Genomic DNA, 15,968 nt, shown 5'->3' with positions numbered 1-15,968 from the left:
TCCCACACTTGACTGTGTGGCCATATCGCACCTAAACATTCTACCAGTATTCCACATCCTGCCATCCGTTGCTTCAATGCTTCAATGCCTGGTTTCATTTGTCTACTACTTGTAGCGGATGGGACCTTTTTCGTCTCTTTCCTAAGACGTCAGGGCATTTGATCACGACTTGGTCGCCAACCTCTATTCACACTGCGTCGGTGCCTTTCCTTAATTCTTACTTTTCAGAGATAGTAAAATGGTTGTAAAGAGATGATAAATTAAATAAGGGAGTGATCAGAGTGGGAGGAGTCGATGGGTCAATAGAGAGGGCAGAGGAGTGGATGGAGGAGGATAGGAACTTGTCATTAAGGGAGTTACCATGGGCATAAGTTGGAAGGGTAATGTAGGTGAACCAGAGAATGGTCAGAGAGAGTGGAGTCAAGCTAGAGTTGATACACCTTAGTGTCGGTGTGCAGGTTAACATCGCCCATTATGACATTAGCTGCTAAAGGCTGAAGTAGTAGGACAAGATCAGAGACCCCTGGGCAGTAGAGAAGGAGGGGTAAAAAAAGGAGGGCTTAAAGTCAGAGGAGCGCGATGAGGCGCTGATGGTGTGATCGTGCTGATCATTAGACCAACACCAGAACCGTTCTTCGAGAGTCAGGGGGTGGGAAAAGGTGGGAAATCCAGTATGTAGTGTGGCAAGAGCTTCAATGTCATGGGGAGAGATCATGCTTTCAGTAATGGCCATCACAGAGTATGAAGTAATAGGAGCAAAAGAGCTCAGTAGTCAGTAATAAATGAGGTTTTTTATAGAGGGTTTGGGTGTGTCAGAGGAAATAAGAGCATTATTATTAGTATTATTATTATTATTATTATTAGTATTAGTATTATTAGTATTATTATAATATTTATTAAGTGCAGACGTTGATTCGGGAAGCAATTGTGTCCAAGTGAAATCAGTAGATGAGATAATGTGTGATGATTGTGGTAAATGAGGTTGGAGTGGGTAGTGCATGAGGTAAAGGAGCACCAGGGTGCCTTTCAGTGGGGGAGGGGAGGGTTGGGCTAGCAAGAGAGAGGGGTTGTGAGTGTGGCGGGGGAAGGTGGAAACCCTGTGCGAGAGGGAGATAAAAAAACATGGAGGAGGGAAAGGAGAATAGGTTGGACCATGGTGAGTTGTGGATGACAGGAAGAGTGGAGATTGGAGGACGCATGAGCCAAAGCATATAAGTATGAAAACAAAATCTAAATATCGAGGCTGAGTACCCCAAAAGGAAATACACCGACCACGGGTTACAAAGGAACATACAAAGTACTTTATTTTATACTGAATCTAGTTACGAAGAACAGAGCAAAATCAGATAGCTATCGGCCCTCCGTGCAACACAACAAACTCCAGCGTGGTTCAGTGTGTTCAGTGAGAGACGCTGTATATTAGAATGCATTGGTCTTTTATACTCTTCATGAGCACAATGTGCAGCCCTACTACGGATTAATATTCCGCTAATACATCACCAATCTAGGGTTCATGCCGAGTTTTGCACATCCACATGTAACTGGTTTGCTTTTAATACATATATCAATAAGCCCATATGGCAACTGTGTATTCTGGGATTCCCCATGCAGGTCTTCTCAAACTTTAATACAATGTAGTTTAAACAAGTGTTCTATGTTCAGTATTTGAATACATTTTTCTTAACATATGCTCGCGGATTAGTTTGATTGCACAAGTAATCCTTTATACACAGGTCAACGAAGGACAAGGTCTCAGTTCACAACCTCAACAAGTGTCCTGCAGGCAAGTTATATATTAGCTACATACAGAGGTCAAGACAGCCATGTTGTATTTCGGAATGACATCGTCCACCATTTTAACTCGCCGGGTGACTTTACAAAGCAAACCTAAAATGGCGGATTGACCTAAAATGGCGGCTTGCATTGATTTTAAGGTCAGGACCTTGCACCACGGATTTCTTCGCAAGCGACTTGTTAGCAGCTTGGCGTAGGCCAATATACATATATTTATTGTAATAGGAGGCACGATATACTTTCTCATTTGACAGAGGGTAAGGATAACCTTGGTGGCCTGCTTATTGGCCGGTAGCACCCAGAATACAGTACTGGTTAAGTACAGGTTAAGCACATGTTAAATAGGCTGGCAGTGACCATAATACAGGTTAAGTACAGGCTGAACAGGCCAGTACCTACCAAAAACACAGCTTAAGTGCATGTTAAATAGGCCGGTAAATAGGCCACTATCGACCAAAATACAGATTAGACCATTAGCGACCAAAAATCGAGTTAAGTACAGTTTAAATAAGACAGTAATGACTAAAGAACAGGCTGAGTAGACGCCTACTCACTACAACACAGGTTAAATGGGCAGCTAAGCATTAAAAGTACTGTTTAATACATAGCTTAACGATTGTGTCAGACAGGAATGCTGCTCACAGCTACCATCTTGGTTGAAGTGTGGGAGTCAATTTGGAGTGCCGGCTGAGCTCATTGAAGAGGCTAAGAGAAACGAAATTGGTGAAATTCACCTCCAATTTCGCTTAGCTGGCAAAGCAATTTTTTCCAGTAGTTTAGGGTATTTTTGCCCGAAAAGTAATTTTTGGCCCTACAATTTTAATCAATTAAGGGACCGAAACATGTTGTGGCCCCCTAATTAGACAAAATGTCCTGGAATTAGGGCATTGGGGAATTAGGGCAAAGAGCAAACTTTTGGCCAGGAAAACATCTGAAATGTGTAATATAGCCCTGCTGGTTACATTTTCCAGAGTTTGCCAATTTCTCAGCAGAGGAGTTTTGCCATTTTCACCCACCCCAGCCTATGCAGCCTCTTTGCCAACCTACCTGGATGAATCCCTCCAAAGACACACTAATTTCAAAGGGGTGAGGCCTTGAACATTTATTGCACCCAGAGCCAACTGTCTGCTGGAGCAAGAAGATGGGTCAGGGACTGCAAAGAGACCACAATTTAGTGGAAAGGCAGTGCTATTTGCATAACATTATATCAAATTAATTGTGAGAAGTGAGGTAGGGCTGTAGGCGTAGGGTGGAGCAGAGCATGACAGGATTCCAAATATGAACGCTTCTCTAGTTCAATTGCGACTCCTAAAATGGACCAAGGCACTCAATCCCAGGAGACTGATTAGACAGAACACACCTCTATCTGTCCCTAAACCCCCGCCCCTGTCACACGGTAGTGGGCCGTTTATCTATGAAAGGATAGAATAAGTAAGCAAGGGTCATTTGCTGTGGACAGAGCCACAGAGGTTGTTAACGAGTCTTGGTCCAAACAGAGTAAACCACACATTCCTCCAACTCTGGGTGTAATGTAATGTAAGCAGAATTCATATAGCACAACATACACCCTGGGACATCTTTGCGCTAATCGCAGGGCAAGAGGAAAGAGAGCTAAAAAATAAAGGTCTTCAGAGCCTTACGCAAGGCAAAGTAGCTAACCATTGCACTGAGTGGGAGCGGTAAAGAGTTCCACAGGCCTGCGGCTGCCCCAGAAAAAGAACGCCCCCAATCCGGCTGAATTTAACCATAGGGATAGAAATAAGCAGGCCTAAGCAGAGAGTAATACACAAACAGGAACATAGGACCTGAATTTGGCCTACAGATATTCGGCCCCGTGAATGTAAAAAGCCTGATGTACCAGGCAGAGGGCTTTAAAACGGATGTGCTTGATAACCGGGAGACAATGAAGACTCCTGAGAATAGGAGAGATATGAGCCCGAGGGGGGGTGGAAGTGGCCAAACGTCCGCACATTCAATGCCTCGTCCAACCTCGGGGTTGCCGGTGGACGAGGCATTGAAGGTGCATACATTCTTGCGATGCTCGTCATCCCACATGGATATGGATACGGTCCTGACTGTAGTTGCCCATTGTGCAGGCAATGTACACTGCCTTGTCCACTATAATGAAGAGGGCGACATGCAAGTACCAAATTATTTAGTAAACATGTTTGGACTTGCTCCTAGTGATATGGCAACACTAGTAGCTTAGAAGACGGTCCTGAAGATGGGTATTATGACGATAGGTCATTGAAACCAGTCGACAATCACAGTCTGGGGAATCAGTCTCCTAGTAACACAAACCTGATTGCCTTTTCGGAGAGAAAGAGATCTCTCTGATTTCACTATGTCTTCATAGATACTGTGCCTTGAATCAAATACACTTTGGTTAGCACATTCTTTTAAATGAATAGTGTGTTATGATACACAGGGAATACACTTTTGAATACTGTCCCTGAGACATCTACACACCTCTTTTCTCTGTTTTCTAAAATACATGGTTGTATGTCCTATGGCCTTGGATATAGGGCAAAGGTGTACATATATAAAACGACACCCTAACTTGTAGGAATGTGTGATTTACTCTGTTTGGACCAAGACTCGTTAACAACCTCTGTGGCTCTGTCCACAGCAAATGACTCTGGCTTTCCTATTCTATCCTTTCATAGATAAGCGGCCCACCACCGTCTCCTAGGGGGATGATTTAGGGAAACATAGAGGTGTGTTCTGTCCCTTCTTGTCCAATCTCTCCTTGGGGATTGAATGTCTTGGTCCATTTTAGGAGTCGCAATTGAGCTAATTCTGTGTAATAATTGAATGATGTGTAGATAGGTATGTCCCTTTTGGGTGTTATAAGATGTACGTTTTTTCTCAGCTTCTCTAGTTCCCCCGGATAACGTTTGTTGCTACACTACCAAGAGACCACTTGTGTGATGTATACTCTGCAAAAGAAAATGGAAACACCATACATCTAAAACAAGCTTCTGGTGTAAAAGTAGGAGGTTTTTATTGTTCCTGTGTTAAGCAGACATGAGTGTATCATGTCTTTCGCTCCCAGCTTATTTCTAAAGGGAGCTGTGTTGGCAGAATGAGTCCCACCAGTGAGTTATAATAGTGTCACATATTATTGCAGCACTTAGAAGCTGGAAGAATGTGGCATGAGGAGCTAGATAAACCACCACATTATTATTATTATTATTATTATTATTATTATTATTATTATTATTATTATTATTATTATTATTATTGTTTTGCAAGGTATGTGGTATGGATGAAGAGTTGTATCTTTACGTCCACACATCATCAAGACGTTCTACCTCTTCTCTTAATGTCCCACTTCCTTTCTTTTGAAGGCATAATGATACAGACTGTTGCTTCACTATCGAACACAGTGCCCGTAAAGGATAGTTCTATGACAGAGACATTTCTTGGGAAGGATGTAAGGTTGCTTACCTGTGAATGCCGGCTCACTCCATTCACTCCAGCTGGGGTTGTCTCTGCAGGCATCTCGTCCCTTGGCTCTGACTTGAACAGAATGTCTGCTCCTCACATTCCTGAAAATGTTTGTTCGATTATTATCTGAAGGTTTTACCTAGGAAAGGGGAGATGGAGGAGGGCTGTTGTTAGAATCACATGGTGAAAGTAAATGTCACTAGAAACCAAATGTAAGTCAGCAAAACAAAGAAAGAGAAGCAAGTCAACCAAGGCTTGTCAATGACAAACCACAAAAAATAAATGTAAACATCAGAGCCAAATATAAGCATGTCAACGATAAAACAAATCAAACAACAGAGAAAAACAATAAGAGATCAATGACACAGCAAACCAAAGTCAAATTATCAGACCGCAAAACAGAGACCAGTCAAATGCCTGTTCTAACAAGGGAAAGCCAAAGACCCTGTGATACAGAGGCACTGGTTCCAGAATGCTAGAAAAGGCTATAGACTTGATTTAAAATGTGTTTTTCAATGGGATAGCGCCATTGTTGTAAATCAGGACCTATGTGTCAGACGCCAGGGGATTGTTGCATTGGTCTAGGGTTACCGACAAAACATAAATCCCCTTACCATGCCTAGCATTCCAATGACTAAATGCAATAAACAAGAGGCGGGCAGGAGAGTAGTAGCTATGGTGTGGTGATGAGTCTATGCTTGTCCGGTGTTTCAAATAGAGACAGCTTCCTTAGTCTCAAAGGTCACTGAGGAAAAGCCTAGGGCTCAGGAGAATGCATGTCCGAGCTCCTGGCCCCTTCTTTTGGAATATGAATTTTCTCAGAGTTATTTTGTTCAGGGCATACTTACTGAAAATACATTGGGCCTCATTACGACCCTGGCGCTAAGGGGTTAACGGCGCCGTTAACCCCTTAGCGCCTAATTATGAGGTCCCTTTGCGGCTCCCAACCTTAACGGCTGGTCTGGACCAGCCGTTAAAGTAGGGACTCGCAAAGGGACCTTGAAGGTAATTACGGTACCGCAATTTACAGTACCGCAATTACCGCCTTCCCCATTCCCATTGAGACCTATGGGACAAAAATGGGAATGGGGAAGGGCCAATGGTTCATGGGGAATTACCGCCATGCCAACCTTGGAATGGGGTGGTAATTCCCCATTGCACCATGGCGGACTCGTTAAAATGCCGGCAGCAACCATGGTGCTAATAGCGCCATTGGTTACCGCCGGTGTTGTAATGAGGGCCATTGTCATGCATTACATTCAACAGTACCGAATACTACTCGATGTAACTATGGTGCATAAAACATTGCTTTATCAAGTGAGGATTTGACAAAATGTACAGTAATGGTACAAAGAAATACAAGTGACCTGTTTTGTGCAATCATGTGCTTTATCAAGGCTTTGCTCTTTAGTTTGGGGCCATTTTGGTCTGGGTCGTGTGTTCTTATTGGGTTTGGTTCTGAAGTGTTTCTTGTCCTTTTAAAAAATGCAATCATCTTGGTAGGAGGCGCTCCTCTACTGTTTCATCTGGATGGATCAAACTTAGGCTTCATCCGATGTTTGAGTTCTAGTTTTCTTTAGTATGTTATTTTGAGCCCATTTTATAGGTGAATTTACCAAAGCTTTACGGGAAGTCAGATGACAGAGGCACATCCGCCTCCTTTTCTAAAGTGCAATCAATACAGATAGAAGGCAACTATCAGATGAAGAAATAAGGATCTAGATCAAAGAAAGGAGCCGAACTAGAGAACAAAACCTTGATAAAGTGCTGGATTCAGCGAAACACGTGTATATCATTGTGCTACTTCTACTACTGTACAATTTATTATATTCACAATTGATTCAAAAATATTGTATGCACAAAATCTACGTGGACTAATCATCAGTAGTGTAAAAAGAATGTAATACATGACAGTGGGCCTCCTTAAATGTTAGCCGGTCCGGATTTAACGATGCTGGTAAAACCGTACCGGTACCGTTTTCCAGACCGGCTAACTACAATTTCTGTGGCCGTGTTGTGTAACACCCGCCAGATCTGACCTAGCGGGCATAACGCCACCAACCGCAGACGGACGTGAAAACACTGGCACCATTAACCTCATGGTGCCGGTGTTTCCACTTCCCCATTCCAATGGAGTCCTATGGGAATGGGGATTTACAGCATGCCGGCTCCGTAATTAACAGATCACCAGGGATGTAATGCCCTGGTAATTCTGGCAAGTCTGGAGCCGGTAAATCCCTGGGAGTCCGGCATGGCTACCGCCGGACTCGTAATGAGGCCCATTTGTCTTTGTACCAAGTATTCTGTCAACAAAATAATGCATGCAATTCGATTTCAAAACAAGAGGGACAGGAAGGCAGGCAACTCTCTAAATGCCTCGGCCGCTTCCTACCTCAATCTAAAAGTACCACGCTCGGAGGCTCATTACGAGTTTGACAGTATTCTGGTGGTAAATCTTCCAGAATACCGGCAAACGGAATTACCGTTCACACCACTTGGTCAGGCCATATTACCACTGGATTTATTACCTCTGGAGGTAATGCCACCTGATTACAAGTGATGGTTTTCCGGTGTTAATCCCTATTCAATGGAGTCCATGGGCTTCCATTGGGGATTTTTGATGGTATTGCCTCCGTTGGTATTGCCGGATGGTAATGCCAGTGATTTTTGGAGGTAAAGTGGAGGAGATACGTAACTCCTCCACTTTACCTAAAACAATTGCCGGTATTACCGTTCGGTAATGCCGGCAGAGGTAATACCGGCAAACTTGTAGTTTGGCAGTGAAGGAAACATTGAGGTAAACGGTATTACTTCCACTTTTGTCCCGGACCGCCAAACTCGTAATGAGCCCCTCTGTCCTTTCCTGGGAACTAATGAGAAGTAATCAACTTCTCCTTTCAACCCCTCACCCCATTTCAACTATCCTCAAAAGGGGGATCACTGCATCACAGTGTAAGCTACAATAGTCTGGAATAAACATCTAGTAGATATTCCCCTTCCCTTATGTCTTTTATTAATGCGTCCAAGACAACTACTGTTCCAGAAGGCATACCGTGGCGTGCACCCAGAGAGCCTTATGTTTGTGTGTAGTAAATGTGCTCTAAATCAATTACCAAAAGTTAAATCATTGAGATCATAGAACATGTAAGTCAATGACACTTTGTGAGGAATTGCTATCTGGCAAGTGTGTGTAAGCCCTGGCTATATATGTATATATATTTTTAAATAATAAAATGATGCAGGTAATTCCATCTCAGAAAGGGTATACTGCTAACCGGGCCCCCTTTTCATAAGCTCCATGCAAAAAGCATAACAGGCTTTGATAAGGATATTCTCTTGGGTGGGAGCGCTAAAGATATTATTTTTGTCAGGCTGCCCAACTTCATATATGCGTATATAAATGTTGTGGGATGAGTGTGGGGTTACTTATAAGTTCGTAAAAGGCATGGTAGGTGGCTTGGGGGAGCACCTGAGGAGAAAGTGGCTATTCTCCTACCATGCCTACTGTTTGCCACATAGCAGTGCAGGGTGCAGTCCCTTTGAGTTTCTGTGTGATCATCTTGTTAGGGAGTCCACTAACTCTGGCGTGATAGGGACGGGAGGACAATCCCTGAACTCCTTCCCATGACATAGTGGATTAGGTGCTTGGCCCAAGATCCACGATGGCCAAGTACAGAGAACAGAACACCCAGCACCTGAAGGACAGCCAGAAGCTCATGAAGCACTGGCATGACCTGAAGTCCACAGTGACAGAAGATGCTCCAGGACAGATGGTTTGTATTAGGGAACGTGTTAGACCCAGTGCCCTTCATAAGTGGACTGGGCCCAATGCGGTGCTAGAAAGGATCAGTGAGGTAAATACCTCCTTGACGCAAAGACCCCAAGGTCATTCATGTCAACGGGCTGAAGCCTCACTACAGCCTTGGTGACTTGTTGTTGGTTTTCATGACAGATGATGAGACTGAGGAGGAGACACGTCTAAGCAAACAGGCAATTCTGGGACTGCCAGGTGCTGCTGGGCAAGTACACAGGTCTGTTCTTACTGAATGCAGGGAAAATGGATTGGTGCAGCCATAACATTGACATTGGAGACAGTAACCCAGTGAAGAGCAGAATTCAATGTATGGAGTACACCCTAAGTACCATCATAACTATCAAAGAATATGTAGTGGGAAATCCTTCTAAAGGATATTCGCTGGCCAGAAATCATGTTTTTCCAATAACATAAATACATTTCCCTGGTTGCCTTGCAAGGAATTCACATCAGGTGTTCTATATTGATGAACAAGAGCATCTAAATCAGGGACATCAAGGGTTGCGGAAAACCCCAGGATTTCCATCTTCTGGGCTCCCTGAAAAAAGGGTACCATGTTCACTGGAGAGCTGACCACCTGTGCTTGAGAGACTGGAAGCTCAGAGTCATCTTGATCCCTTTATGGTGATTTTAGCAGTTTCCGCACCATGACAAAGCCAGACAAGCCACAAACCTGCATCACATACCCCTTTCTGGCGCTCTGCAGAATCCCCTGACATTACTTGTTCACAACATTTATGTGAGCATCACAGGGCAAGGAGGAAGGAAATGGGGAACTGGAATCTCCTGGAGCAGGACAAGCCTCACATGGTTCCTTGTTAGGGACAATTCTCATAAATGTACTAATTGCTTCACCTTAGAGACCACCAGCAACTTTGCTGGATTTTTGAGGACTTGATTTTTTACTTGGAAAGAGTGTGAGCCTTTTTCCCACTCTTCCCAGTCCAGTAAGCAAAGTAAAGAACCTTGGTGTCATTCTCTCTGCTTCCCTCTCCATGTCTAACCAAGTGACGGCTGTGTGCCAAGCCGCTCACTATCAAATCAGGGTCTTGAAGAAGGTTCTAACCACGATACCTGAACCCATGTGCCCTCCTGTAGTCGCAGCGCTAGTTCTTTCCCGCTTGGATTACTGTAACTTGCTGTACCTGTCGCAGCCTATTGGCTTAATACAGCGGTTACAGCGCATACAGAATCTGGCAGCTATGCTGGCCACGGGCACATAGTATGGAGCTCACATCTCCCCGGTGCTGCGCCAACTTCACTGGCTCCCGGTCGGCCAGCGTGTTCATTTCAAAGCCCTGTGTATAGTCCATCGGGCTATTCATGGTCAAGGGGCCGAGTTCCTGCAGGCTAAATTCTCTGGCTATCTCCCCGAACGGGATCTACGCTCATGTACCGCGAATTTTCTTACTGTTCCAAGATTCCATCGTGCGAGTGTCGGTGGCCGGGCCTTTTCCATAGCGGTGGCTAACCTCTGGAACAGCCTTCCTCCTGTCATGAGGAAAATTCCCAACTATCTTGGTTTTAGAAGAGCAGTTAAGACTGTTCTCTTTTAGCTCTCTTCTCCGTGGCTTCCTCTCCTACTTGAGTAGCCCTCCTCCTCAGCGCCATGATGCCTTCGGGCGACCGTGCACTCTATAAATGTAGATAACATAACATAACATGTGTTTTTCACTTGTGTTCTTTGATTATGGAGTTTTAGATTACTCCATACGCATCATCTTTTCATTTGTGTTACACAGCACCCTCAGTGGGTATACCTATAAAATATCCCCACCAAAAATATTGCGTACATATGGCCGTTTGTCTCGCCTTTAGGCGATATTTTTGGGGGGATATTTTGTGGTTGCGAGATTATTTTAAAATAATGCAGAGGTTGCGGGGGTGTGGTCTGCAGGGTCCATGGGTCAATATCGCCACAAAATTATGGCGATATTTTTGTATTGCAATATTTTTACGGGGATATTAACACATGGAACCCCTCAGTGCAGTGATACAGGGATGTCTTTTAGACTTCCCAAAGGTTTAGATACCTTCTCTGGGATAAACTACTGTTTCCCAGAGAATGTAAAGTGAAATTGACTTTACTAGTCTTTCCAGATTCCTAGACCCAGCACACGCCATCTTACAATGGAGTGCTGGAGGGGTTACATAGTATCCCCTGTGTATATATACTCATGTAGCAGTCAAATGCTACCCTTTCCTATCGAAAAGGCTGGTGGCACTGGTTTTACAATGAACTACCATGATTTTTCCCGACCGCGAACACCGGTAGCTAAAAATCTCGGGAGCCATGTTTTTCAAGATGGCGCCTTAAACCCCTTTGTTTAAACAGGTCCTGGCCTTCTTTTTTCACCATTTCTTTTTTGAAAGTTCCTTCTAGTGTTTGTCTCTTCGCGCCAAACCAGGTTTAGTCCCTTTGTTCATGTGCCTTTGGCGGGCTTCAGGACTGAAGACCGCCTCTGGCGTCTTAGTGTCTGGGGTGGGCAGGAAATCACGGTGGTGCCTGAAACTCCCTGTGCTTAGTCTCCTATGAGACCCAAATGCGCTCTGGCTTGATTGGCTGGCTGACTGTCCGGCAAGGTCAGCCACCCTGCTGGGTGAGTGACAGCTAGGCTGGAATGAAAGGTAAGAAACTGTTTAAAAGGCGAGTCTCTTGGACTGGAAAGCAGAGTCAACCACTGGAACGAAAGAACCGAAGAAGAGCTGGAAGAGGATGCCTGCTGCAACTCCTGGACCGTTGGTTTACCCGCTGAAGCCCTGCTGCAGGTCTGAATTGCCAAGTTCATCTCAACAGAGAAGCCCCTTCAAGGATGACTTCTTCCTTTGAGTTGGTGGGACCAATCAACTCGTAAGCCACCTGGACACCATTCTCAAGGCTGGTTAGGATTAACCAGGGAGGGTATACCAGCTTGTGTGCTTGAATCTACAGCTACTGGAACTGAAGTGACTCCATCTTGTTTGCTTTTTCGACGATCCCGTGCAGTGCAGGAGTTCCCCGACGTCCTGCCTCTTGTCCCCATGACTGAGGCTCAGGAACAGTGAGAACTGCAGGAACTGCCAGGAACCAACGACTTCAGCGGCATTTGTTTTTTCATACAGTACTGTGCCAACCCGATTGAGAGAACGCCACTCTCGCGGTGAAAGTTTGTGAAACTTTCCCAATTTACAGGCCTAATCAGCTTGTGACCCCACAAATAATTCTTTTTCGCCTAAACTACTTCTGAGAACTTTTGCAACGACTTTATCGTTTGATACCAGAACTGCTCTTTCCTATCCAGAACACTAGCCCATTGACTTTGGCCTGGACTATTGACTTGAATTGAACTCCTCTGGTGAACTGAAACTATTTGCACTGTATAACAAGTATATGTGATCTATTCTACTTATTTGTGTCCCTTTTGCTCACTTCTAAGTAACTGAACTGCCATTTTGCTATAATTTCAGGGGAGCTCAAACTGTCTCAAAATCTTAGAGTTTTGTATTGAAATGTATTGGTATATAATATTAAGTTGTCTTCTACTAGTGAAATGTTTTCTAAATGATTGTGTAATAAATGAATACGTGTTTTACCAAGAAACCTTGAGTATAAGTGTCTACTTGAACCACTGTGATTGAATGTCCTCTGTGTAACTACTTGTACGGCTCACATTTAGTCTTGAGATAAGCCTGGCTGCTCAGCTTGCTACCAAAAACTGTGTGGTACAGACTTATACCAAAGGTTGTTTTGGCTAACACCTGTAGTCCTAATTGAGTGTAGTGGTCCCAGAGGGTACTGCATGTAATTCTGCCTAACAATGGTGTACAGCTGTGAGGATAAAGTATAGTTATTACATTGAGAGTGCTGCTCTTACTTTTGTTCAAGTAACCTTCACAAGGCTATGCACCAGTAGAAAAGCAATTGTTTTATAATGCAAATATAGATAACTTCAAGCAGGAAGCCATGATCATTCTTACAGTAGATCAACTGAAAGATATGTGTAAAGTCAGGTTTCTATCTGTTAAAGGCAAGAAAAATGAATTGATTGAGAAATTGTTGAATCATCAAAGACTGGGAGGTAGAGCTATAACACCTACCACCTCAGCAAATGTGGATAATGTTGATGAGGATGATAAGTATTCAGAGTCAGGCTCTAATGTTATTGTAGAGAATGTTAGCATGCACAAAAGTAGATGGAATTCTTAACCTTAGCCTGCGTCACATCTAGATAGAAATGTGAATGTTAGCATGTGCCACACTTAGAGGGAATTCTTAACTTTAGCTTGTGTCACATCTAGATAGAAATGTGAATTTTAGCATGTGCCACACTTAGATGGAATTCCTAATTTTAGCTTCATCACATCTAGACGGGATTATGAATGTTATCATGTACCACACTTAGATGGAATTCTTAACCTTAGCCTGCATCGCATCTAGATAGAAATGTGAATGTTAGCATGTGCCACACTTAGATGGAATTCCTCATTTTAGCTTGCGTCACATCTAGACAGGATTATGAATGTTAGCATGTACCACACTTAGATGGGATTCTTAACTTTAGCCTGCATCACATCTAGATGGAAATGTGAATGTTAGCATACACAAAAAGTAGATGGAATTCTTAGCTTTAGCCTGCATCGCATCCAGATAGAAATGTGAATGTTAGCATGTGCCACACTTAGATGGAATTCTTAACTTTAGCTTGTGTCGCAACTAGATAGAAATGTGAATGTTAGCATGTGCCACACCTAGACGAAACTGTGAATGATGATAAGTGTGACACTTGATTAGAATTGTGATCACTAGCCTGCCTCACATCTAGATAAAATATTGAAAATTAGCAACGATGGAATAGTAAATGATAGCAAGCATCAGACCTAGACATAACTGCAAGGACAGCAATGCCAACTAACCAATCCACTAACAATTTCATCCCTCTGCATACACCTCTCAAAATCTAACCAAACACAACCACAAGCCTAAAACACAGCAATCCGCACAAACTTCACTACACTGCAACAACAAAACAAACCCCACATAGACTTGCACAACAGCACACAACGACTACCGACCATAAAACATCACAAGCCCAGCCGACGGACCCACCGGGCTGAGGCTGCCATCAGCACATCACTGCTCTCTTGCACTTTTCCAGCTTATTCCCAACTCACCCGCCCACCCCTCCCTCTTTCAGCGCCGCCAGAGCACCAGGGGACCACTCCGGTGGTGATAGTGTGCAGTACAAATATCCTTTAACATTAACATTAGCATTAACATTAACATTAACATTAACATTAACATTAACATGAGTTAGAGAAGTCAGAGGAGTCTCAGGATGTGAGCCCCACTGCAGTTGTAGGTCAAAGGATCGAATGAAAAGGATCGAAATGCAATAGGGTCAAATCAATAGGACCGAAAACAAAAGGGGTGAATTTTTTTTATTTTTGGGGTGGGGTCCTAAATGCCTGTTTTTGGTGTAAAAAACACTTTTTTTTCCTATACGGAACCCCAAAAAAAAAGATACATTTAAAACAAAAAATGTGACCCTTTTGTTTTCGGTCCTATTGACTCGACCCTATTGCATTCGATCCTTTTGGTTTCGGTCCTTTGACCGGACATCCCCCACTACACCTTTACTAGCTTTAGGTCCTCAAGCTATAACCACAGGGACCCTACCATGTCCAGTACTGAGTCCAGAATTTGTCTCTCTTGAAAGAATGAGACTTGAGTTAGAGTACAAAAGAATTCAAATGCGAACTGATAGTAAACATCAAGAACTCAGGCTCAGAGAAATGGAATTGAATCATGAACTAGAAATGAAGAAATTATTTCTTGAAAATGGTTCTCTCCCAGAGTCTTCTAGGACTTCCAGTCCTAAGAGGCCTTGCATGCCTAAAGAAGCTGTGAGTATGTATGAGGTGAGACTTGATATTTTAGATTGGTTGACTGATTTTGAATATAACTATGGGATTCAGGGTTTCACAGGGAATCAGTTGATTCCTTGGCTTTTGTCTAAGCTCCGCCAGGTTGCAACTGATTCTGTAATGGAGGTAGGGGAACTTGAAAGATTGGAGTATTAAAATGTGAAGCTAGCTTTGATAGCTAGATTTGGGAAAACTCCTTCCCAGTACCTTAAGAGGTTTAGGACCCTCAAAAAGCATGATGGTACCCCTTGGCCTACCTGGGTGTGGGGATGTTTGAAAAACTTAGATGGTTGGGTAAAGGGTTTCAGAGTCAACACTTTTGAAGGAATGATAAATCTATTTTTGTTAGAATCTATTTCTGATGCCTGCTCTCCTGAGCTGAGACAGCACTTTGCTGACTCTAAGGAAATTGATCCAAAAAGGTTAGTAAAGGCTGCTGACTTGTGGGTTGCCAACAGGGCTACTCATAAGGATTCTGGGGCAACTCAGAAGAAGGATGATGGGAAACAGCACAAGAAAGATAGCAAAGAGAATTCTAAAACCTCTAATCCAAAAGAGGTGCCCCAAACATAAGAAGGGTAAGCAACAAGGGAAACCGAATCAGGATAGTGAACCCTCTGGTGCCAAACCAGAGGGAGGTCAGCAGAGACCCCCATTTGTCAACACATTTGGAAAATGTTATGCTTGTGGGTCTACTGACCATGTGAAAGGGGATCCCAGATGCAAGGGTAAACCTTCAGGGATCCACACTGTCTCCTTAGCCTTCTCCCCAAAGGAAGAAGTACATGTGCAAGTGGTAACTTTCAACTACTGGCTGAAGACCCCATTGGAGTCCCTGCCAGTGTTTCTTTAGTGTCCCTGGGTCTGTGGGAACAGTGGAATTTAGATGTCTATAATTCGATTACAGACAACACCAAAGAATATTACAAGGACAGTGTACTTATTAATGGTCAGGAGTCCCCTGCCATTAGATACACTGGGGCCAGCATTACTGTAGTGGATGAAT

At 43.6% G+C, this 15,968-nt stretch overlaps 1 protein-coding gene across 1 annotated transcript in view; it reads right to left on the bottom strand.

Annotated features, from left to right (window-relative positions):
* Positions 1–15,968, bottom strand: part of IL5RA (interleukin 5 receptor subunit alpha) — a 304,412-nt gene that overhangs the window by 55,357 nt on the left and 233,087 nt on the right. The window contains exon 7 of the mRNA XM_069646215.1: positions 5,245–5,383. Within this exon, the coding sequence (XP_069502316.1) occupies positions 5,245–5,383 (139 nt within the window). The remainder of the gene's footprint in view (positions 1–5,244; positions 5,384–15,968) is intronic.

This window comes from Ambystoma mexicanum, chromosome 2p, assembly GCF_040938575.1.
Source record: "Ambystoma mexicanum isolate Mex_15411 chromosome 2p, UKY_AmexF1_1, whole genome shotgun sequence".
Classification (NCBI taxonomy): Eukaryota; Metazoa; Chordata; class Amphibia; order Caudata; family Ambystomatidae; genus Ambystoma; species Ambystoma mexicanum.
The sequence above is the reverse complement of the archived record's forward strand: the minus strand, read 5'-3'. Positions and strand labels throughout refer to the sequence as shown.